This window comes from Semicossyphus pulcher, unplaced genomic scaffold (genome assembly GCF_022749685.1).
Source record: "Semicossyphus pulcher isolate SPU_LCO1_2020_fin unplaced genomic scaffold, fSemPul1.0.p SCAF_15, whole genome shotgun sequence".
Lineage (NCBI taxonomy): Eukaryota > Metazoa > Chordata > Actinopteri > Labriformes > Labridae > Semicossyphus > Semicossyphus pulcher.
In genome coordinates, this window is record NW_027211659.1 from 5,924,357 (window position 1) to 5,950,681 (window position 26,325).

The following is a 26,325-nucleotide window of genomic DNA, read 5'->3' on the forward strand; positions in this document are numbered from 1 at the left end:
GGACCTCAAGTACTATAATTAAACAGCACAGTCTGTTATTTTTACTCTTCCATTAACAAGGCTTTATTATCAATTTACAGAAAAGCAAAACATTTTAAAATTGGTTCCTTTTGTTCTGTCAAAGTACATTCAAATGACTTTATTACATAGAAAAAAATGTCTAAAACATTTGCCCAAATCATTTACAACACAGCAAGCACCAAATAAATATTTACACTTATTTATAAATTCATCTCTAATAATTTATAACCCCATCTCACACAGACAGAAACTCTACATCATAATGAATACAGACCTGTACAATAAACTCTGTGTGTGTGTGTGTGTCTGGCAGTCTGCACTGTGTGCTTGTGTGTACAGCAGGCTTTACGGTGGCTTATTTGGCATTTACAGCAACTCCTCATTTCAACAACAAACCATGAATGAATTTACAGTCTTCCATTATCACTGGAATGTAACATTAGCCAATGACGTCAGATGATAATTAGTTTAAAACCTGAATTTAATCTTCGTGTTTTTTTGTGCAAAAAATCCAGCGAGCTCCAGTGTGCAAACAATGTGACTTTAGCTCATGTGAGTGTGATTACACAGCGCCGATGAAATAACACTCGCCCCAAACATTATCAGTGCAAAGCATTACATGCAAATCACGACACTTCCTCTGTTAACATGTGGGGATGTAAGACAGGTCTGAATGTGCTGCCTGTGACATCATTAAATCAGCTGCAGAGACCTCTTAAAGTGGTGAAAACATCTGGTGTAGAACAGTGTTCTGCTCGGACCACTTTCCATTTCCTGTTCCTTAAATGTGTGATTCTGTGTTAATTCTCCGGCCCACCTGACTCCACCACTGCTCTGAGTCTTCTGGCTTTGCGGGCACTTCCTGTTTATTGAAGTGTGTCCTGAAATCGGGGCCTGAACCTGGGCATATCTAACATGATGCTGTTGTAGCAGCCTCGTAAGAAAACGCTACGTGATCGAGGGTCATTCAAAGTCGTCTTCATACTCATATTCATCCAGGTCCAGGTTGCAGTGCGGACTTGGGATCTCAAAGAAGTGTCTCTTTGTCAGACCCAGCTCACTGGAGATGTGCTGCCCCAACGGGCTCAAGGGATTATCATACCTAAACAGAAACATGGAGAAAATGATCAGTAATATATCACCAAGGAAGAGAGCTTGTAGTTGCTAACAGTGACATTAAACACATTCAACATTTAGAGAACTAGTACTCTGGTGAACGTGCTAAAGAATAACCTTGTTGAAGAAATAGTTCCACATTTGAGAATTCAGTTTGCAGAGAGTTATAGAAGACGTACGCTCCTTTCCCACTGGTAATTAAACCCATTAACACCTGCTAACATCCGACTTTTTTGCTTAGTGGGAAAGTTTACAATCTGCATTCAGACCCGGGTAATTATAGCCTCGGCTCCAAAGGGCAATGATGGGAACACTCTAACACGTCGACACTCTAATATCCCGCCCATCTCCGCCCAAGCAGCGCTTGAACATCGTCCCAAATTACTGAGCGGCCACTGGCCATGGGAAAAGAGACAATCGGCATTTATTAGCGGGTCTTCCTGCGTCTGAAAAACCTGCGCCAATACGCTAATTTTGGTGGGAAAGGGGTATTTTGAAACAACCACAAGAAGCCAATTAGCTTAGCTTTGCTCAAAGACTAAAAACAGTGGTAAACAGCTAATCTGGCTCTGCACAAAGGTAACAAAGTACATCACAATAAACATCTAAAAAGCACTGATTAGCATGTTGTCATTCTTGTTTGTTTAATCCTGAAAAAATGTCTCCACACAATAACAACATGATTCTAGTCCAACAGTCTAGCACAACCCAGTTAAACCATGACTTGCACTGCTTAAACGTTGGTTTAAATAAAGGTTAAACAAATTAAATGCAACATGCTAATTACTGAGCTTTTCCACATTACAAGTCTACATGCTAAGCTAAGCTAGCAAGCTGCCTGTGGTAGCTTCACATTCTTAATCATGGTATGAGATTGGTGTTGATCTTTAAATCAAATATCCGGGAGACAAACAAGTCTAGTTCCCAAAATGTAAAACTATTCCTAAAACAGACTTTCAACAAACCAGTGTGACTGAAAAGGACAAAGGAGTAGCACATACAGGCTGGACGAAGATGGTGCAGGAAAGAGAGGAAGGATAAAAACAGAGGCTATCTAATCCAAAAACAGACTCCCAGCTCTCGAAGACGTGCCACATACACGACACTGTGCTCTCTGACAAAACAAGGATCTGCTGTCAACAGTTTGCTCACACTGCGGGGTTGGGGGCAGAAGCTAGGAGTGGGTTTAGGACTAGACTTTCAAGAGAGGGGGAGGAGGAGGAGGAGGAGGAGGAGAACACTGAGTCCCTGCTGGTGCCCTGAGTGTCTTACCTGCTCTGGTTAGCAGCCTGTCTTTAGAAGTCGGTGGTGTTCCTAAAACCGCCACACAACATACCTGTCAACAGCCTCATCTATCACTGACTGACTCTCAGAGGGGCTCTGCTGCCGGACACAACGCCGGCCTTAGCTAGGAGACATCAAACTCTGTCAGTCTGCTGTATTCATCCTCCACTTAGACAGAAAATAGTTTACAATCTACTCTACCTCAGCTGAACTTACAAACATCTACATCACACCAACATTAAAAACAATGTTAGCATTGTAAGTACTTTAACTTTGCTCTAAACCATCATTTTCTGGCTGTTGTCAGTTACACCAGCGCTTTTCCTGCCACGACATGTTGAAATGTACGCCGCAAAAAAAGCCTCGATATGTTTCCACATTTGAAAACCACAAAACATCAGTAATACAGAACTCATAATGTGGATAAATATATGTAATTATAACAGACAATATAATAACCAGGGCCCCTTTTTTAGGAGACTTCTAAACATTACACATAAAATGGATTAGGAGGTCTGTCTGTGTATTTTTACACAGAAACTGTAGCTCATAATATTTGACTGTTTTATTTTTATGGATATAAGTCAGCCGCACATTATACAGAACATGCTTGTATTGTAAATTAATACAGTTTTACTGAATGGAGGATTTTACATCATTATTACTGTCGAATGAGTACTGACAGATTCAAGTTAGTCGAACAGAAACTGTTTTCCTTTCCCCGTTCATGACAAATACGTAAATTCTGTTACTCTGAAAAAACCCGACAACAATGCATTTGTTGCATTTCTCTTTAAATGTAACAATGCCTACATGTATTGTCCCTTTCAGAATAATTTAATCTATAAATACATTTGAAAAAATTGGGGGTAAAAAACTAAATCACAGGAAAGATAGGACACAGTAAACAAGCAATAAACTCCTTCTTAACATATAAGAATAAACCTTTAAGTGATAACTTGATTAATACTTGATTAACCACAAGTATATATAGAAAAAGGAATAGCCAATCAAAGAGAAGGATTTCACCTTCATCTGCATTGTTGTTTTTGTATTTGTGTTTTAATCAACACGTTTTACAGAAAAAATGTGTCTGCAAAAATTATTTTATTTCATTATTCAAAAAGTTGATTTTATTTGTGTAAAATTGTAGCAATTCAGACTTGAAATTAACAACAATCGAATTAGTTTTCTAACATTCAAAAGGGATTAAAATGATAGGAAATTAGATGAAATTGATATTAAAAAAAAATGATTAGGATAAAAAATATCTCTTAAATGAAAAATATCAAAAGATAGTCTTTCAGAAGTTCCCCGCGATTGTGGTAGCAGCCTCATCCACACTCTATGCATTACATAAATGCACACTGGACTTTTATATTGTCTGTACACTGCACTATTATTTTATAATGTAAGCTTTTTGCACTCACCAATATCCTGCACAACTGTACAGTTTTTAACACACCTGTTGAACATATTTTGTATTATACGTTTTGTTTTTTATATTTTTATTCTTATTGGGTATTTTTTCTTTCACTTATTTTTATTCAGGTTCTGTTAGAATTGCTCTGCACCAAAATCACCAGAACAAATTCCTTGTAAACCTACTTGGCCATAAACCTGATTCTGACTTTACACATGGGTTTGTTAGACTTACACATCGTTGCACTGGTCGTTGGCCGCCTCCTCGGCCACCAGGATGTCGTACTCCTCTGCAGCATATTTCTCCCAGTCGGAGACCTCCTGTCCGTCTGTCTCCACCTCCTTAAAAACATGACCAGTTACATGAGCCACTTGACCTCTGACAGGAAAACAAGTCATGATACCATCTCACATCTGCCCTTCTTACCCTTATGACAGAGAACGGGTCCTTCTGCTCGTGGTCCAGGTACTTCTCAATGTTGAAGAACGTGTCGAAGAAGATGTGAGACAGCTTGCACCTTTTAAGGTCCCGCAGAGTGATCTTACCTGGATGGGAAAAAAAAAAGCACTTCAGACAGTTTCTTAAATACAAAGTTTGTTTTATTTGCTTTTGCCTTCATTAAATAGGATGGCTGAAGAGAGACAGGAAATGAGGGGAGGAGAGAGTGTGGGATGACATGCACCAAATGTTCACAGACCAGGAGTCAAGCTTGCCATCAGTGCGTTAAGGACTATGGCCTCTGTATTTGGAGCGTCTGCTCTAACAACTGAGCTTAACAAGCGGCCCCTTCAATACAATACAATTATGATATTATTAAACTATTAAAAGGTCTAACTATGAGTTTTTTGTAGCCAAACTTTCCCATCAAATCCAGCTTTTAGAATCAGCCTGACTCGGTAAAAGTAGATTTATGGACATGAACAGTCTTCTGTGTCAGCGGTTAAACATGTGATCATTTGCCTACTGCTCAAACTTCAAACACTGGGACACAATGTTTCAAACTTGGGCTGCAACTAATCTTTTTCTTTCATTATTTATTAACCTGTCAATCATTTTTTTCCAATTAACTGAATCCTCTTGTGTTTGAAATGTAAAACAACGTGTCTGTAAGAAGTTATCAGAGCTCTGTGACAAATTGTTTTCGTTGAAATACCAAAGATATTCAATTTTTAAACACGTGTAAACAGAAAAGCAGCACATCGTCTCAACTGAGAATCTGTAGCCAACAAATGTTTGGAATTTAACTGAATCAAGGAAATGAAATAAATAATTGTGTGCAGAAAAGATTATATGATTCATAATATCTGGATGAACTGGCTGGTTTTTTAACATCTTAGGCCCCGTGTCCACATTACGCCTGCACCTTTTTTCAATTGTTCCCAAAGAGGACTGAGCGTATGCCACGGAGAGAGAAAGTGCTGCACCCAGCGTCTTTTTTCAGAGCGATCCGCCTTTTTCTCCGAGCGCTTGGAGTTGAAAATCTCTGAACTAGGGATGTATGATACTGGATTTATTGCAATATGCCGATATTTTCCAACCCTTTCTGCCGATTGCCAATTTCGATACTGATATATTGGGCACATGTTTTTGTCCACCTAATTGCAGAGAACATCAAGTCTCCCCTGTAGTGGAATTGATATATTGCCTACTCTTATTGTAGTGGCCCACTGGCAGATGCCATATTTATTTGTATGTAACATTTTCTTTCCTTTTTTTAGGGAATCATCGAGCATTTAGGCAGAATTAAAGCGTTGTGTTATCGGCTGTAAATATCGGCAGAAAAATGACACATCTGCCAATGCCAATATGTCATTTTCAGCCATAATCTGCAGATACCGATAACGTGCCGATAATATTGTGCATCCCTACTGTGAACTTTTCCGAAAAGCGCTTTTCCCCCCTCTTTTAATAGAGACCGAAAAGCTATTGAATTTGTGGGAGCATTATCATTAACTTACTGTTGTCATAGAAACAAAACCTGTGTGCAGCATTTTTTCTCTCACTGCACAAGTGCTTTCCTGCCAGAAAACAGCGATATGTGGACATGTGTCTTACTGATTTTGCCAGCCTAAATATGTCATGTGTGATAGACCCAACAGCCTTTAGTTTTAAGTAGGGCCGATAATCGGCATTTTGACGCATATCGGCATCAGCCTTTTTTTTTTTTTTTTTTTTTTAAATCCGACGCCCGATAAGAGATCAATTTAAAACTGGGTTATTTTGGCTCTGATGCATATGCTTAAAGGCATTTAAACAAAGTTAAATGTTGGAGTTTGTATTATTCAGAATTTTGACGCCAATATTTTCACTTTTACTGCAAATGAATATCGGCTTCAAATATCGGTTATCGGCCTCCTTGACTACTAATAATCGGTATCGGCCCTGAAAAAACCATATCGGTCTATCTCTAGTTTTAAGCATTCAAATGAAACCTCTGGAACTGGAGCAGAGCCTGATGTTCGGCTGTCGCTTTACCCACATTCATTTTAAAATGTCTGATTTCCCTTATGACAAGATATTAATGTGCTTTAATTGTGATGTTTCAAATCTTAAAATCACCTCTTATCCCAACAGATAAGTTAATGCAATGCCTGAATCTTTGAAGCTCTCAAAAATCCTCATAAAAGACTCATTTGGTTGAAGAATTAAGTTCTGCAGTCCTCGACGATTTCAGACATATTCTAGGTTATTAGGACGACTAAATCAGACACTGCTATTCTGCATATAATGTCATGCTCCTTGGAATCAAACCCAACATCTACATCTACAACTAGTGTTGGTGTCACATTAAATAGGCTTTTAAATGTGTTAAAAACATATAGAGTCGTGCTGTCAGGAGCTGGCAAGAAGTTGTAACATCTCATATTACATGTTCTATTACGCAGCACCAGTACTGCAGCATACCAGCAGGTCAGCTTAGGGTCACATTCTTGCTGTGGCTATCAATACTATACATGCATACCCTCACCACGGACCAGTGTCTTCTAAATGCAATAGCAGTAAAGCTAAGTGCTGGAGGGAATTTGTCGACGGTGTGGATGACACTGACAGCTGGCAGTGCGGATCAGTTAGTTAGCTAGTGATCAATGCCCCGGCCTGAAACTGTGTCTGCGGAGCCTGTCAGACCGTCCAGTGAGTGAACTTCTGAGAGTGTGCATAAAAGTAAAACTGGGCTGACCTTCGACCTCAGGCTTGACGAGGTCCAGCATTTGGCAGAGGCAGTCCTCGAAGGGAAGCGGCTCGATGGCCATGGTCTCCAGCTTCTGACACTGCTCCTCGTAGAAGTACTCCAGCTCGTACATGCTGAGCACCCCGTCCCCGTCCAGGTCCATACAGCGGAACCAGTACTCTATACTGGAGGGAGATGAACGGACAGAGCAGTGAGAAGAGATACTTGTGAGAAAAGATGTAAACGCTGTTGAGAAACAGATGATACAATAAGTTTGACTCTTGGTCCTCCGCTGTTGTAGTATTACATTAAGCAGTTTTACGTTAAACAGTTTTTGCACACTTTCTTATGCAGCTGTCTGGTATATTGTTGTAAAAAAAACAATAATGCAAACGAAGAGGCAGAGTAATTAAAACAAGTAACAAAAAGTTAAAATTTAAAGCTTAAAAATTAGCTTAAAATCATCATATCTATCTACTGATGTATGCATCTTATCCATCCATCCATCCATCCATCCATCTATCTATCTATCTATCTATCTATCTATCTATCTATCTATCTATCTATCTATCTATCTATCTATCTATCTATCTATCTATCTATCTATCTAAGATGATGTAGCTTTGGCTCCTCTATTCTTCTTCTCTTTCTTGCATCTCTTACTCTAATCTCCATTTACAGATGCTACATAGAAATGTAGAATCTGTAGGCAGGGTTCTGGTTTCTGGTATCTTAACGATTTAGCTTCTTATTAATCTCTTTAAACAGACATCTGCATGCTAACAGCTAACAATCTGTTCTAGATCTAAAATTCAACTTGAGATAAATTCACTTGACGTGGTGCCACGAAAGCCGTTCAGATGTCCCGACTTCCTCAAATGCATCATGATTGATCCGACCTCCGTTCAACAAACGAACATTTTAAAAGGTGTTTTCTTCTCCTCTTGAGGACAGACCGGACAAAGCTTCATTTTTACTTTTTACTTATCGGCATCATGATGTTAAAATTTCGGCTAAGGTAAGACCCGTTACTTGAAGTCAGTCAGGGTTCGTTTTCTGTAAGCAATGCAGCACGCGGAAAAGGAAGCCTTGACAGGAAGTCGTTTATCGCTAACTGTCGGCCGACATGTTCACCGGTGTCCCCAGAGGCTATACTGCGTCAGACTATAGCCGATGGGATCTGAGATTGCTCTTACTCAAATCCTTGGTAGGATAAGCGACAAGAAGAGGAGGACATGTGAGAAGAAACTTAAAGTGAAAAAGTATCTACATACCTGGTGTCCGTCTTCTTGTCCTCTTCAGAGATGAGGAACCAGACAAAATCAGCGTAACTCAGCCGCCCTTCTTTATACACCCGTCTGTCTCTGATGGAACGAAACAGACAATCACTACTGGATCCAAAGTTTAATAAAACATAAAAAGATTTGTTCACTACTTATGATAATCATCCTCTATTAAATAGTTCACTTGCCTTGTAACTGTTCCTGAGAATATTCTCTCCACCATCTTATGGGAAAGGGCTGGGAAAAAAAAAACAGCAAAGAGATTACTTACAATCCAGACTCCAGGGGAAAAACAGCTCTCTCAGTTAATGTACAACTTTCTCACAACATGTGTAATCCATTCTCACAGACTGTAAATCCAGAGAGGCTAATGTAGCTCTGTTTTATCTTGACAATGCCATAAATCCTCTGGTCATCATTCTGACCATATAGTGGCAGAAATTGTTCCAGGCATGGCGTCATTCGAGCAGAGTATATACGCTGCTCTTTTATTGATCTTGTGTCTCATTTCCCCTGTCTCACTCGCAGGCCATCAACCAGGAACATGTGGTGTTGAGTGTGTGGGAGGAAGCGCCAAAGACAAGGAGTCTGCGTGCAAGTAGTAGACCTCGACCAAATAACATTTACAAATGCTTTTCATGTAGTTTCAGCCTAACGACTGTGGCAACAAATGCCAAGAGGGTTAGGTTCATTTAGTGTGAATGAAAGGGTATCAGCACTTGTCTTACGCCATTTGTTTTTCGACTGTAAAAAGTTCATTCAGATACAAGTTCTGCAACATATTTCAAAGTCTGAGTCCAGCCTTGTGGGTGTATGCACCTTGGTCATTGTGCTGCGCCAGGTCCTTCTGGTCTATGTAAAGGTCGTGGTCTGTGTCCAGCTCCCAGAACTTGCAGTAGATAACGTAGAAGTGTTCGTAGGAGAAGAACTCTGTCAGCTGGTTCACGTCCTCTTCCTGCTCCAGCAACGCCACATTCTGAGACAGAAGAGGAGAAGCTACGGTCAAATTTAGAAAGACTTAATACTTAAAGGAGCACACACCAAAAATCATTAATAAAAGTCACATAATTAAACACTCCTAACATGTTTACAACCTACAACTAAGATTACATAATTAACACAGGGTTTCTTTAGGGAAAATAGCAATTTAATTATAACTGTATATTAGTTTCAGCGTAAAAGTAATAATCTTGAAGATTTTCATGTAAATAAATGTCTGTTAAGTCACTATGTATCGCCGAATGAGGTAACACAATGGCGACTGAGCCTATAGCCCACTGGTGAAAGCCTTTGCATTTGCAGTATTACAGACTGGGTGACTGGGAGCTAAGCGGCTGCTTTTCCGCTCTCTGCAAGTGTTGCTCGTAAACAGTAATCTACTATGGCTGAACAAACAAAGAAAAGATGGATGACTACAGATACAACTTCAACAATAAGTGAAAATCCAAAGAAAAGAAACAAACTCGACGCTCAGATGAAGCAAACAGTCTAAAAGGGAAAGCGACCGCCAGCCAGGAAAATCAAGAGCTACAACGGGTGCCAAGAAGTGTGCTCCTGCAATTACCGTTTATCGCCATAGGTGCTGCCAAAAAGAACAAAACTGAGATCTTCGAGATTATCACTATAAAGGACTAAGATTTCTTTTAATACCTTTCATATAAAACGTGACTTAAGTGAAATAATGTTTATATCCAAGACCAATTTAATCACTTTAAAAACCTGGTCAATTTCAAACATATTGAGCAGAAGAACTTAGCAACACACAAGGGGAAAAAAAATTCATATACCTGAAGAAAGTTACTTTTCCTGAGCTCAGAACATGTTATTTTTCCAGTCCATGACCGGTTCACATTGTAGAATATCCTCTGTATCACCTGGAAAACAATTGACAGCATGGCCGTGAATACTAATACTAACACTTAATAAATGGGTTGTAATCTTTCCAGGTGTAATATTCTGTTAACTTTATTAATGTACCATACCGTGGTGATGTATCGTGAGTGAAAGTCCGGTGCCTCCTTCAGAAAGGCCAGGCCTGCATGCGAGTTCACCACATCCTGAAAACACAAAGTAAAGTCAGCTCACTTTGCTTCTCCTGCATATCTGACTCATTTCCATAACAAACCCGACAAAACTAACAAACACGATTGCAAAAGAGCAACTCGGTGACCTGCAGCGAGCACACACAGTGTGTTCAGTTACAGAGACGAGTTTAATGGCAAACCACATCTGTCTTTCTTATTTTGGTTGACACATGACATTCGGAGAAGGCATTTAAATGCATACTTATTCAAACATCAGAAGCTGTCAGTGTCTATCTGCGTCATTCTGTCATACCATATGCTTTAGAAATCGTGCTATATAAATAAAAGGCACCAGGCCTCGTTGGGAGAGGCCATCAAATGTAAATGTGTCTTTGAAGTCGGAAAACACTGGGTCGACCGGTTTGGGGATGAGCTTAAGGCTTTCTGATTGACAGCTTAGTGGTGAGAAGGCCGGAGGAAAGACGTCTGCTAGTGACTGCTCTTAACCTTCTCTGCTTCCTCACGCCATAAAGTCACAGGGGGTGTGCTGCATCTCTAATGAACTGTAGCTATATCCTTGCAATGGAACTCCCCGTTGTCCTTTCTTTATTCTCCCCCCCTTCCTTTCTGCTCAGGGAAAGAATTGTTGACATAAATGCGAGGGCGGCAATGAAATTAAAAGGCCTTATTTCAGGGCAGCCGTCGTGCCTCTTTGACTCTTACTGTGAGAAATTAAATCATAGAGAAACACATAAATCACAGGGCACAGGAAACAGGCGGGGACAGTCAAATCTACTCCACTGCAATCCGCCTTTCATTCATCACAACAGTCAAAGGCGATTCGCTGAGTGGAACCAAACAAATTAAACAGCGTATGCCACAAGGCATCTCTGCTGGTATGCTAACGGGTGTTCAGTGCAGCCCAGCAGCTCCTGCCAGCATGAAAATGAATCAGGTGTAGGGCGGGGCCAGTGTGAAGCAGCAACAGCTTGTCAGGGGGAATGAGAATACAGAAAGCCAACACAGCAGGTCCACATGGTAAGACCAAACAAACAATTAGGCTACTCTTATGGAACAATTTGATAAATCTGCCTCAACTTTCTCTGGTGTTATAATGTCTGTATTACATTAAACCAAGTTCCATCTTTTTCTCCACTTCGTTAATTTCTGCTGACCTCGACTCCTGCACCAGTGGAACCCTCCACTATATCACTAGCTTACAGTAACGTCCCTGAATTAATCCGCCGCCACATTAAAAAAAGTACTGCCTCAGCAGGACAGTCCAAAAATTAAGTCCAGTTTACCCCCCCCCAGCCAATGCAATTTTAGCCATCCTGCGTTTGCCAAGTCCGGCCCTCTCCCTGGGTGTGCTGAAGCCAGTACCTGCAGGAATGGAATAAAGTCGTCTTGTTCCAGGTAATTACAGCCAGGCTTGGCCAAGAGGTGCACAAATTTAGAAGCGTCGTCGTGACAGGTCTGCAGAGTTCTGGAGAAGAAAAGAGAGAACAGATGGTTGCAAGGTTACTCCCCTCCTTCGCTCTTATGTTCCCTCCATCCTTTTTATCATTCTTCCAAGAGCACAAGTTTGAAAGTGTTCCACTCAAAAGTGCAAGTGCAACCATAATACATTCTGAAATTAGGATTCTGAATCTGCTCCCGGTGAGTGTTAGAGCTGCAACAGGGAAATAATGCGAGCGTGTGTTGTGGCCTCGCATCTAAGAATGGCTCAGTCATGAGCTCAAGTCAAATGCCAGGTCTGTCCAGCTCTCTGGAGGCTCACACATTAATACAAGAGCATGCCTATTGCATACAAAGCATTCAGCTTTTAGCTAAGTGTGCAGCCGCCGTTACAAAAGCCCTATGGTATTCCTTTCAATTTTACACAGAATGGATGTTTTCGTTCAAATACTGTATATGCACAGCTTCTATTCCCTCGTGGGCATTTACGAGGCCTTTAATCAATGACTTCTGTTTGCAAATGAAAAGAAAAATGGCATTATAGCAGAGAGCTGCATGTGGTGTGTGTAATCTCAGCGAGTGGTCATCATTGTTCAGAGGCGTCTGTGTGAGACATTTGGCTATGAGTAAACCAGTGGTCCAGTGAGAATAAGAGGAGGCATTGTCTTACTTTCTCCACATAGCCACGAACTTGTGAACAGACACGAAGCCGGTCCTGTCGCCTCCAGCCAAGCAGAACAATGGCACTTTCCAGTAGAGAGGGCACTCGCAGGCCTGGGGGGAGATAGGGCAGTGTGTGGTGAGAATATGAAGAGACGTGGAAAAAATAAAACAAACTCTTGAACTTCGTAGACCCACATGTGATCTTTAAGGCAGAACAGACAGCACAAGGGCAGAGTCAGTGTTGCATCACTTAAAGACTTCCCTGAGGAAACCTAGCTGTCATTTCTCTCTTCATCAGGTTACACTTTGGCCATTGCTAACATTCCTCGGGGAGAGAGATAATATTTTCCGAGAGGTTTTAAAAATCAGCAAACATTCATAAAGTCAGGAGCTAAATGGTGCTAATGAAAATAATTTGCTGGGTGGCAGCTGAACCTCGATGCCGCAAATCACATTCTCACCTTGGCAACCTGCCCCATGTCCTCAATGGTGGCCCTTTCATTTGGGAATTGGGAAAATATTTTCTCAATTTTGGAAATGAGGCTGTCGATGTTGATGTTGGCTTGGGGCCGGCCCAGTGGGAAGTAAAACTTTGGAATGCTTTCACTCAGCGCGGTGGTGACGGGCTCCTCGGTCCTCACCTGGGCCTGAGACGGACACAGAAAAAAAAAGACTGTTAGCCACTGATGCTAGCAAACGCTAACCACCCATAGCTGAAGCATTCCAGCATGTGCACAGCCTCGCCTTAACACAATTCTACACTGCTTGCACTTTAACCACATCTCTCTGCAGCCCTATGGCTCATCAGGGAAGAGTTGTGACTAATTAGCAATCATAATTATTATCCATTTATCTGTAATAGCTACCGCTGTCATACACAATCCCTACTAATAGATTCTTACACTGTATTAGATGTCATTACAAACTGATAATCATAAATAAAACCCTGATTAACCTTGTCATGTTTAAGACTTAACCAGTGCACATTTTTAAGATAAGATAAACACAAGCATTTGAACATGCATGAGTAAGTGACAGGGATTAACAGTCTTGGTTGTAGACTAAGTAAGAGCTCTTTTGTTTGGCATCACAATAGTGTTTAGAAATATATTTTTGGCTCTAACAAGATAATCTGTGATCTAAGTGTAAACAAAAAGATAGCTCTGAACAACATGAGATATAGTGACACAAGACAATGTTTGACTAACGTGTAATTTTTATCAGTTATATCAAAGGAGAAGTTTGAATCAGTCCAGTAGTTGGCCTCAGCCGTAGCCGCGATATGGCCACAGTGGCTGCAACATAATCCCCTGGGGCAAATGCGCCTGATCAAAGTACATCCACTAAAATTGCTTGTTTTTGCCACTGACAGGCTCAGATTATTACTCCAGGTGTCCGACAACATTACGGAAATGCTCCCTACAAAGATTGTCCTTTTTTTCCAAGAGTAAGATCCTTTCTGTGTAACCAGAAACAGAAGTCTCGCTCAAGGAGATGGTTCAGGGTGGTGCTTCAAATGCCTCATCTTCATCGTCGATCAGGTAAATATTCAGCCATGGCTTTTGAAATATAATCTTGCTGGCAGTCCTCTACGTAAACAAATCCTCTCTCCAACTTTAGCTCACGTTTCCACCAACCTGTTCCAAAAGTTTTTGTTCCTATGAGCTATTTCGACACCCAAATTTGTAAAAAAAAAAATGGGGCCCAGTTTTTAAAATACCTAAGTTATCCTTTAAAAGACCAATATATCCAACTGTCGGTTGAGGAAAACACAGAATGCTTGTAAAATTTTAACAAACATCTGGAGGCAATCAATATCAAATAAATCAATCAATTGGAAATTTTCCCATTTCTCGATATTTGACACCAGAGAAGGAAACACATGTTTCATATAGGCTCATTTAAGTGTCCCAGTAAGCTACGACTGTGAGCCAGCATGGAACATATAATGGCCTTTGAAGCAAAAGACCTTAATGAAATACCAGCAATACTCATGTTATTAATTATAGCTGCTATTTTTACGCTTTGGCATGTCAAAATCTATTAATTATAACAAAGGATTTTTTCCGCCACTCTATAGGACTAGAAAGGCTACAATTCAAGATGCAAAAAAACAGCGAACAAGCTACCTGTCTTGGTTTAAACAGTGTACCCAATTTCAGGAAAGCAGTCTTTGTATACATCGAAGCAGGACGGACATGTGTAGCATCAGTGTGTGTCTGAGGTTTGAACTGCAGAGGTACAGCAGGGCCTCAGGATCTGTTAGCTATGATCCACTATCTAACATCCATTATCTAAAATCTCAACTCACAGTACCTGAGCAACTCAGCTCTAACAAACTCCAACAGAGAAACCTTCCTGGGACCTTAAAGGTTTAACCTCGAAGATTTTCATTTAAATAAATGTCTGTTAAGTCACTATCTATCGCCGAATGAGGTAACACAATGGTGATTGAGCCTATGGCCCACTGATGAAAGCCTTTGCATTTGCAGTATTACAGACTGGCTGTCTGTGGCGACATTTGCGGAAAAAATCACAAGCAGCGCCCAGTTAGTGACGCGTTTTCCATCAGCCAGCAGTGGTTGGTCTGCCAGAGAGGGTAGGAGGCTGCTTTCCTGTCTCTGCAAGTGTTGTGAGTAAACAGTAATCTACTATGGCTGAACAAACAAAGAAAAGATGGATGACTACAGATACAACTTCAACAATAAGTGAGAATCCAAAGAAAAAAAAACAATTCGACGCTCAGATGAAGGCAAACAGTCTAAAAAGGAAAGTGACCGTCAGTGAGTTAACAGCCGTAACAAAGGGAGCCAACCGAAGACGTCTGGTTAAATTGGGAAGTTTACTCCCTTAGTTACCGTTTGTTGCCAAAGGTGCCACCATAGAGAAAGCTGAAATCTTCAAGATTGAATCTTTAAGTTATAGCTTTGTGTGTCAGAGCTTTGCAGCATATGCTTTTAAGTCTTGTGACAGTGACATCATGCAACATTGGGCCTGTGTCTTTATGTCATTACATATTTGATCCCAAACAAATGGGATTTAATTAGCTAACTGGTCACTGCTGACATACTGTGAGGAGATATTTTCACAGCCACACATATAAAAAGCTAGAACACATTAGGAACCAAATGAGTATAAGCCAGTTACTAAAAACAGGTTGAGCCGAGCATGCTTCACGCTCAATCATCAAGACTATTTACATGACTCAGAAATCTGCTAACTAGCTCAGCCTCCATGGCTTTTAATAATCACATAAACAAACCCCCACGGCCCTCTGTGAGGAGATAAAAATACATTTTTTTTAGTCATTGTTGGAACAAAACATTCATTGTTCTCAATTATAGGTAAATTTCCTAAGGGCCTACGTGTAACCGTCACTTGTACAAGAATTGTAAAAACAAGATTGAAAACTTTAAAATTAGAGAGTCGTGAAAAGGGGCTTAATCTAGTTAATCTCTAAGTTTGTGTTGTATTTGTTTGTTTTTGGTTTGGTTTAAAAAAAGGGAATACTCTAAAATGTTTTGTAAAATTTGATCTTCAACTCAAATAATAATAAAAAAAATCCAGCCATGTCTGCTCATTATAACCCTTTAAATGATAAATGCTGCTGATCCTCTGCTCTTCTCTGTCCCATGTGTTGGTGTCTGCCATGGCTATAAAAGGACATAAACATCTCCTGTTGCCCTGCCCAGCGCTGTCCCCCCTCCATCCCTCTATATCTCTCTCTCTCGCTTCAAGCTAACCGCTAACAGGGCTCTTGAGCAAAACCGCTAAGCCCCATGACATTTTGCACATCCACAATGATGTGGTCTGAAAGAGGACAGCAAAGCAGCTGAGCACAACATACCACACAAGATGAAACATCATCAGATAACAAAGGCTCATCTCATTACTCTCAGTAACAATTAAGAATACCTTTCCCCCCAAAAAACCAACACTAACAAAAGGGGAAATGCTTGCAACACACAATTACATTACATATGATGTATGATCTATTTAATGACAGGTTTGAATGCCTGTGATGTAACTGCGTTTGTCCTCACTGGCGAAACTGGCTCCAAAAACCTCCATTTAGTTCAGAATAATTGGTTACAGTGAGGAATTTAGTAAATGACTTTACTTCAAAGGCCTGTAATACAATCTGAATACCAAGACATGAAATCCACAAATACCACTCCACATTTATAGACATGCCCACAGGCTGACAGGCCAGAAAAGCCTGTGTGTTACAGAGCACACTCGTACAAACACCTGCCTGTCCTTGCTGGAAGGCTCTGAGCCTCTTCTTGAACCGAGAGGGCAGCACAAAGTCACAGCCGCGTGCCAGCAGAGCCAACTCCTTCCTCAGGTCAGGGTCCTGACGCAGAGACAGCTCCCTCATCCTCATCCTTGCTCCGGACAGGACGGGGAACACATATACACAAACACAACCCTCAATCCAGTGTTATCCTCTTGACTGTACAAATCACTGAGCGGCAGTCAGCACTGTAAGCACGAGGCAGTGGCAGCAGTGGAGGTCCTGTGTGTCCCTGTGATTGTCCTCTGTCAGAGTGAGAGCCTCTTAATGCAAGGGAGCAGCTGCTACTGTGACTCTCTCTCCCATTCCAGATCTGGTCGCACAATCTCAGCTCTGCCTGCCGCTCTGTCCCAGTCTCTGCATAACATGTGCACACACACACGCACACACACACTGCACAGGGTCAGGGAGCCCTTGCCTCAAAGCTGCCGGGGAGATAAGAAGTGACGGGGTGTATGTGTGTGGGAGTCACTTAGTGTATGTGTGGAATAGGAGGGGTGTGTGCAATGGATCTGCCCTTTCCAGTTTGCATTCCTCACTGCTCATGAAGGTTATGTAAAGAGACAGACCTGTTGTTGCAGCTCGCAGCAGCTACCAGAGCCAATTGAAGGATGCACCTCAGTACCATAATGTTCATCTTCACTGGCGTCTTATCGGAAAAAGCTACCAAAACTTCAGAGAAAGTTTGCCAACGGGAAAATTCAGAACGAAACCGCTAAAGTGACAGAATATAATAAAAGACACACGTGACTTCAGCTAAACCTGCCTGCATCTGTTATTATATCACAAGAGCAGCACAGGCGGACAAAATAAACTTGACGAGGGATTGGCAAATAAAGACAACAAAGAACCAAGGTATGACTACTAACAAGGGTGTAGGTCAATCACCAGATGATGCACACACACGAGGAGAGACACTGTAAATATAATCAACTGTTCTGCTTCCGATCTAATGGTGGTCTTTGTTTTGCCTTCTCCTTGCAAGCTTGGGCTGCCAGCCATTCCACGTCTTATTATAGTTGATGGGCGATAGAGAGAAGGGGGGTGGTGGGGGGGGGTGCATGTCAAATTCAAAGAATGATGACCGAAACAGTCTGCGCCTATTAAAAGCGCCGGCAAACACTGTTTGGGCAATCCAAGAAACAAGATCTGGAGAAACAAGGGTGTATCTTTAGTCCGCAAACAAACATCCGCTTCCGGTTGCTGCTGTCCTGGAGTGATGGCAATTACATCAATTCTCCACAAATGTGCTGATCTAACAGCTCCGGGGTTGCCTTCACTGCACTGATTGTAAACAAGGGAAAGCCCAACACCTACGTGCCTACTGATGTAAGAGTTAATGGAAAGGAAATGTTATACAGATGTCCACATCATTAAACTGCGTAAATAAGCCAATCTGTCTTAATGTTATTGTTATTTTACGCAGAAAGAGAAAGCACACCCACATTATTTTTAGATGATAGGATCACAACGTCCGCAGTTTTCCACTGTTTTCTGCTCAAACCCACTTCCTGTTATCCTCCACACAGGACACTGCACACGCTCGATAAGCTGTTTGTATGTTGGCTTCTCACACTGGCTGCCTTTTGTTCGGGCTCATCAATTTAAACCAAATATGGAAAGGAAAGCATTGGGGCCGAAAAATAACCTGGTAGATCACATGGAATTGTCAACTCGCATGGAAGACCGTTTTTGTGTCTGAGCAAACAAAACTGCAGTGTTTTACAAACAGATCACAACGCAGCAGGGATAATGATGTGGTGGGTTACATATGAGGCAGCTAGCTCGGTTGGTGTTTTAAAATCCAAGACACATGTTGTGAACAGCAACGACGCAGATGCAAAATCACACACAGGCTCTGAATGTACGCTCCCTTCAGGATTGTATGAAGCGTGTGACTTTTAGATAACCTGAAAGACAAGCTCCAGCAAGCATTACCACTAAATCGTCTCAGGGGCCGGTTGCAGGTGGAGAATTTCCAATACTTCTTTTCCTTCTCGATATCTATTCTGACACCTGAATTTGGAAAATCTTCTCATTCCTTGTACCGATCCAATTTCCAATCCCGCTAAAAACCTTATATAGTTGTCTGTGGCAGCCATTATAGATCCACAGTTGCAGTAACAATCTGAACTGGTATATTCTTTAAAGGAGCAGTTCGCCCCAGGAAAAAGCCACTGTCAGTCAAAGCTGGTGTTCTCTGTAATCGATAGAAGCAATAATATTGGAAATTCGCGCCATAGCTGTGGAGAAAGCTGTACAAACAGCTTGTGGTTTCGTCCATTCTACATTCCTACAACACCCAGCATGCATCGCGCCCCTCCCTCTGAAAGGAATGGCCCAGCGAGAAACGCTGGAGTGAAACACTACCATTTTCCAGTGAAGGACATTGATCGCTGCAGGCAATGGCTCAGAGTGGTACAGAATCCGAAATACGATGAGAATATACCGGTGGATCGTCTAAAAAATCTTCAGGTCTGCAGCATACATTTCAAACCTGACGATTTTGAACGAGGCATGATGTCGGAGGCGGGCGTCCTAGACTGAGACCTCCCTGACGTAAAACGTGTCATCTGGCGGAGGTTTTCCAGGGCCCATTGGAGAAGCGGATCGCGTTCTCCAAAGGCATTAGCTCCCCATAATAGCATGAAAGGACCGAGGTTGAAAATCAGGGAAATGGCCCTTTAAGCAGTCCTAATCCTTATCTTTTTCTTGTACACTTTATGTTTTTAAAAAACCCCACTAAATGTACACCAAGTTAATATATGGAATTGGTGCAAGAATAGGCAAAATCTCATACCCGATCCTACATGTTAGGTTCTGTCATACCCGATACTGGTATCAGTATCAGAAAAACATCAACCTCAGAGATAACTTTAAATCATACAGGCTGTACTAAGTATTATGTCCACACTCTAATAGGTCACTGTGACACACAGAACAACACGAGAACCCCGGCTGACCCCACAGTATGTCTTATCTGTAAACTGCCAAATCTGATTTGCACAGAAACATGTGTCCAGTCTTGTTTACTTCATTACATAACAGCTAAGATTATGAAACACACTGTCGGGAGTTAGAAATTATTCACAGGTCTAGGCTACAGAGCCCCTCACAGTCAGATGACTTTTCACAGGTTGTTGAGGTTGTTAATTTGATGAGTTGTAATTAAAAAGGAATTCAACACCGATGCTTTAAAACAGCGGCATACAAGAGACAACATGTAGGGCAGAAAGGCAACCACAATGAAGTGGAATATATCACAGAAGGGTGGAGCAAAAGTGATCAAAACTCCCCAGAGGGCTTCCCCAGCTTGTCAATACAAGCACACACATTGTCCCACAAATACTATGCCGGGTTGGCTTCAGTATCTGCATCACTAACATGATTGAACCAGTGACATGTGCCCTCTGAGGTGACTCGAACCATCCCATGACAGTGGGGTAGATCCACAACTGGCTCACAGCACTGGGTACGGAACCCAAATCCAGAAAGCTCCAGCTCAATCCACCACAATCAGATGTCTGAGACGGGGATTTGGGACACATGTGAACATGGGCCAAAAATAGGCCTGATTGACTGACAGCATGGTGGGCTGCGGGAGGGCCGGCAAGCAGAACATGATGTGAGCAGATCAGCTGGCTTGCATAAGAGTAATAACACAAAAACAGAGTCTGACAACTATCATGGAGGTTTGCTGTAAAGTCGATGTAGTCTACATGGCACCAGAGGGGGAGCAGAGGGTCAAAACGCTAAAGAGAGAAGCTGCAGATAAGGGTTACTGTAAATAGCCCCCACCCCACACACAGACACACATTTACACAACAGTATTACTTCTATGTAAACACTGACAGTTTATTAGTCATTAGAGACAACAGCTTTAGAGCATATTCTGTTTACTTTAAAAAAAACATGCAAGTTTGTTAGGCTGCATGTAAAGCATGCTTTTACTTGATGTGAGTGAAGATGTGGCTATATACTAAACAAAGATTAGGAGATTAGTTCAGTGTTCAGTTCAGTTGTTTGTAGAGTTTGTACATATTTACCTAGTTCAATTATCTGTTTAAAATGGAATTAAGCTGCACAGACAACAGGTCAATTAAAACCAATTAAAAACTAAGACTAAAAGAAACAAAAACAAAACCAGAGCCTAGCTGACTTTTGTTACTGATACAACACTTTGAGGGGGAAATTCACTGATTACAGATACGGCCAATATAATAATCTTAAACATTTTCTTTATGTATGTAGCTCCAACTTTGCTCAGACATGATTAGGCTAGGGTATCCAAATGGCTGCTTTCTTGAACAAATAACTGTATTACAGTATATGTAACATTGTTATATATTGTCAACCAAATCCAGTGCGGACCACAGTCTGCTCAGCTGTGATGCTCTGATACATTTGCTGCAGACAGTCCTGAGAATATTGTATAAAAGGAGTTTGCTGCATTGCATGTTCTGTACAGAAAGTTTTTATATCGGCTCATATCTGAAAACATATACACAGTTATCGATTTAGCTGCGCCATCAGCCTACCGATAGATCAGCCTGGGAAAAAACAAAAATAAACTGGAATTTGGCTCAAATCTGATAGATGTAGAAGTCGCCATAATCTTAATATGCAGACATTGACAGACACCAAGTAGTTCTTTGTGCTAAGGCCTCAATCTGCTCAGTCAAAGCCAAAACCCAAAATAGCAATCGTACACTTTGCACTCCCAAGACTCCAAAATAAAAGGACTTGCGGGAAACAGTTCAACACCCTGTACTCTGACGGGTCAGGCAACCGATAATGTGACCCTAGACCCCTGCTTCAAATAGCTTCAACGTTGCTCAGACCAACTAAGCATGTTAAAAATAAAAACACGTCTTGAGAAATAAACAGTGATAAATGTAGACACTGTGAAGAGAAGAAAAAGTAAACACTAAATTGTCTGTAAGTGTGACTTATTGCACTCATAAAAACAGAGGAAAATTGTGAGCTACACAGCAGAACTGAAAGGGAAGCCTTCTTTGGGAGCTGGCATTTACTGTACATGGTGTAAATACAAGATCTACTTCCACATATTCTGACAATGAGCAGCATCTAACAGAAGTTGTTTCAGAGTAAATTATACAGGATGAATTTCCTGCCACACCTCATCTCACTGGCAAGAGTTCTGGGTATCTAATGCCAACACAAGGGAACCAAGGCTATCTATATCAGTGTCTGATGTCAAAGTCACACCAGCTGTTCCCGGCTGCAGCAGCGTGACATAAATTGAATTTTTGACTAATCCTTTGAAGAATGCATCTGTATGCAGGAATTCATTTTGTTGTCTTAAAATAGAAGTATTACTTTATACAACCTCACAATCCCTTTAATATTGAGTGACACAGTGTTGCCACATGCCATGACACATCACAGCAGAATACACGTACTGTCCAGCAGTTGCTTTATAATAATCTGGGGTGAGAGAGTTGTATTAGGGTCCATTGGTCACTGGGGGGAAAAAATTAAAAGCCATCTGTTAGCCCATTTTACTGTTGCATTATTCTCGCTCATGTTAAATAGACAAGACAGAAAGAGAGAGAGAGCTCTTGTTAAAGAAGATTCAAAGCCAGCTTATTACTCTTGCGAGGAAAACTAAAATTTGAGACCTGCAAAAGTCAACCAGCACGCTGCTGCAATGCTCTTTTCTTCCATCTGTGGTTAGGAGGTTTTAGAACGGAATACATTTTTCACAGGTCACCAAAAAGGTGTTAGTAAGACTATGCTTGTATTTTCATTTACACCTCAGGAAGTTGGTGTACGGACAATCCAAAACTGTAATGAAACTTTAATTTAGATGCATTTTAGTAAGCTAAATGTGTCTTAAAAAACAGGAAAATAAAGCATGATGGACTTATAAATCTTAACTTCCATTTTTGTAGCTGGTGAATATCAAACATGCTTTATGAGTAATCTAGTAGTATTTGAAGTCCGTACAAGAAGGTTTTAGTTATTTGCATAACACAATAATAAGAAAATCATAATCTGCTCTGGGTCAGACATTGGACCAAGCTCTACCAGCCCTGGTTTTTTTAGTTAGAGAGAGAACAGTTGTTGCACCAGTGACCACTTGAACGCCTCCTCATGCCTGTCCTTAGCATGTCAACAACATGTAGAAGGGGGAGTCTCTAAGAGCACGTGCCTCAGCTGTCTTGCTGACACTGTCATCACACTTACTGTGTGCACAATGTCTCATCATCTCAGAGTGGGAGTCCTTAAAAAGACATACAAAACATTTTGGGCCTTTTAACTGTTTCAGTGCTCCTTGATTTCTCCTATCAAAGCAGCCCAGATCCTGTTTACATTTGGAGACCTCAGTCACAGCATAGCAAGATTTGCAACACACAGGCTGAGAGGAGTAACCAGACTGCCAGGGATAGGCTAGGTTGGACACTCCCACCTCTCATACCGCACTAATTCGTGGGTAAGGCCTGAACATTTGGAAAGTATTTGACTAACAATCACTACATATGCCTACAGACACGGAGGCTCCACTATGCTAGTGCACAGTGGACAATGCCTTTGATCCTGTAGGCCACTCAGCAGCCTCTTGTGGTCAGCCTGAGAAAATAAAACATCTAAGCAGGGCAAGGCCTAAGAAACTAGTAATTTAGATCTTAATTGCTAAATAAATTAAAGCCACTGTGTGTAAGATTTAAAACTTCAACTACTTTTATATTCCTTCTATATGCTTGAAAGCTGCCACAATCACATGGAAATTCTACAAACTGGGGTGTAAAGCATAAAAGATCAAGGTTGACTCAGGAAAAATTGGTACTTTATGTTATGTCTGATGAGGTGCAACTTCAACCTTTACAGCAGGATCCACTTGTTAACAAATCCATTAAAATATAACTACTGTCAAAACAATGAAATCTAGGTTTTTAGTTCAGAGGTTATGTTTTTATTTATGTGGGTGCAGATAGGAAAACATACAACATAGTACACTAACTGCACTGGACTCTTTTATTCTACCTACATTATTTTTTAATGTGTTTTTAAATGCTTCTCTTTGCTTATATAAAGCACTTTAAAATGTTTCTGTGTGATTTCTGTGATTTTTCTACATGTCAAAATGTCTTCTATGAAAAACAGACCTGTTGCAAACTGTTTTAGGCAACCTTTAATGTATTTCTACATTTCATGTTCAATTGTGAAATGTTTTCTTCAAACTCAGTTTTGAAAACATACATAATGTTCAGACACCTTGGTTCTGCAAGTGTGACAAATCCTCTTGTCTCCGTGACGTCAACAAGCACATGCTTGTTGGTTAATAACTTTGGAAATATGGAATTCATTCCAGTATTGGAATGCATCATAATGCGCTGCTAATTTATAGTGTACATACTACTAAAGAATATATTACCACTTTAATCTCTGTGATGAATATGACTTTGGTATTGAATAGTATTTCACTTACATAAGAACATAATCACATATCCCAGAGGTCTACCTGCACCAGATTCTATTGCCAACACCCGCTGCCAACAGGGCTTACCTTGACAATGTAACACACCCATAAGTTATAGGTGCCTCAAATAGCTCCTAGAAGAAGGCTGACACACCTTGTTATATATTTCTTATGAAACACCTTGGATGCCCTGTAGTCATTTACCTTTTTTGTGCTGACAGACCTCCTTAGTACTCTGCCATTAGGTCCAGTCACTCTTGTATTACTGCTACTACCAGAGGGAAGCGTGCTGGAAGATGGGGGGCTGGAGGGTGTGCCGAGGGGAGCAGGCCTTTTCTCTGCTAGGTTCTTTTGGGATGCCACATTGTTGTTCTCATTGAAGGTCATCAACCTTTTGTCCTGGGCTTGCCCACTGCTCAAATCAATGTTTTGTCCATTTTTGATTAGGTCAAGATAATCCTTGAGTAGTGACTGTGTTGCATGATCACTCAACCAGTTGAGGAAAAGCTCGTCCACCTTCATTTTCAGAACTGGCTGGAGGACTTGTGGTGACGGCATCTTGCAGAATTTTGCAAATTGTCTTCTCTGACAAAAGTGCCTGTGTAGAAATAAGAGTAACGTTAAAAACACACTTTCATTCTGTATTTCCAGCACATCTTAAATGAATATGACGATACTGTAAAACTGAAGGCGATCCAAGTTACTATAAAAGCAGTGACTGATAGAAAATAACACTTGCAATAGCTTGATATCAGCCGTCCTTGCTATTAGTTCACACAAAACATTCACTAACGTTATTGAGTTTTAGCGCGAAACGTCAATGACTTAGCCCACAGGCAAGTAATAGTGAACCCATATCGACCCCGTTAAAGTTAGCTATTTTTAACTACATTGTGAGGAAAAACGGCTGCTTAAATTCAGTTTTTACTTAACCAGCCTCACTTAAAGCTGTCAGTGTACTAAGGAAAGACAATTCCGGGTCGACAGAGTTGGTAAAGTTGCGCTAAGTAGCAGCAGACAAACAGTTTGTTAGCTACGATAGCTTTAGCAAGCTAGCTAACGCTGAGTCGTTAATAAAGATACCAACCTTGGGATGAATAAACGGTACTGTCAAATACGCTGAGAAGACGCTACATTACTTCCTTCATTTTCGAAGATGTTGTACGCATGTCTGTTTACCTCTGAATTAGAAAAGTAACGATGTGTCTCCGGTGTTCATATCACTGAATGAAAACAGTGCAGAGAACCGCAACCTCTCAGGCAGGCTCGCGTTCCCCTGGTAACCACTACTTTCTATCGCGAGATCTTCAGTAGGGTGAGATGAACTCTCAACCCAACGGTTACTACTTCAAAAAGAAGTCCTCTCACCTTCCACCTTAAGGAAGTCTGCTTCAGTGTTCGACGTTGTGTAGCCTGCAAATATATATCTCTACTGTCTCCATCATTAGTGCTACAGCATAGTATATTGTAGAAGTTTCCCTCATTTTAAGCCCCAGTTTTATGGTTTAATGAAGAATTCTCAGCGTTCATTTCAGTAAAAGTAGCAACACTGCGATTTAAATGCTCCATTTGCAAGTCCTGCAAACGATATCATCCTTAGGAAAAATAAGGTGAGTATTACCATCAGAATGATTGAAAAATATATGAAAATAAGATAATAATATTGCTTAATGGCCCCTGACAGTGAGAAGACAATAATGGATTAGTATTAGTATTTCAAATAAAACTACAGAGGGAAGGCTTAAAAATGCAATATTTCTCTAGTAGTATTATTTTTAGTTGTGTTAAGTAAAAGAAAATGTTAATACTCGAATGAAATACCTCAAAATTGTACATAAGTGGGCTACAGTACTGGAGTAACTTGACTTGAGTGAGGAGTTTTTGTCTGGTTATGAAACAGACTGAAACAAATTCTGATTACTCTATATGACCTACTGAAGCAAACCAGACCATCAGCGACGAGGCTGATTATTTTTAATGCCTGAAACCACTGGCGAGGGGTAGGTGTTAGATGAAGCAGTTAACTGCATGCTGCCTTTGTTTACATTTTCCAGGGCAAAAATTAAAAGTGATTGATATGACTGTCAAAGAAAGCAGGATGAGATTTTTTTGTACAGGACAAAATCAGCAAAGAAATAAGAGG

General features: G+C 40.9%; 1 protein-coding gene across 1 annotated transcript; it reads right to left on the reverse strand.

Annotated features, from left to right (window-relative positions):
- Positions 1-52: 52 nt before the first annotated feature.
- Positions 53-25,395, reverse strand: ppp2r3b (protein phosphatase 2, regulatory subunit B'', beta). Its single transcript, XM_069663021.1, has 14 exons — positions 25,270-25,395; positions 24,387-24,780; positions 12,903-13,088; positions 12,449-12,552; positions 11,704-11,806; positions 10,279-10,353; positions 10,084-10,170; positions 9,116-9,272; positions 8,485-8,533; positions 8,288-8,377; positions 7,023-7,198; positions 4,271-4,389; positions 4,079-4,185; positions 53-1,123 (listed from the first exon to the last, which is right to left on the reverse strand). The coding sequence occupies exons 2-14, from the start codon at positions 24,738-24,740 to the stop codon at positions 985-987; spliced, it is 1,746 nt and encodes a 581-aa protein (XP_069519122.1). The 5' UTR covers positions 24,741-24,780; positions 25,270-25,395; the 3' UTR covers positions 53-984.
- Between the last annotated feature and the right edge of the window lie 930 nt (positions 25,396-26,325).

Coding starts and splice junctions, on each gene's coding strand:
- ppp2r3b (XM_069663021.1), bottom strand. CDS start 24,740: ATGCCGTCACCACAAGTCCTCCAGCCAGTTCTGAAAATGAAGGTGGAC. Junction 13,089..24,386: donor GGTCTGTCAGCACAAAAAAG/GTAAATGACTAC, acceptor TGTCCGTCTCAG/GCCCAGGTGAGGACCGAGGA. Junction 12,553..12,902: donor ACATGGGGCAGGTTGCCAAG/GTGAGAATGTGA, acceptor ATCTCCCCCCAG/GCCTGCGAGTGCCCTCTCTA.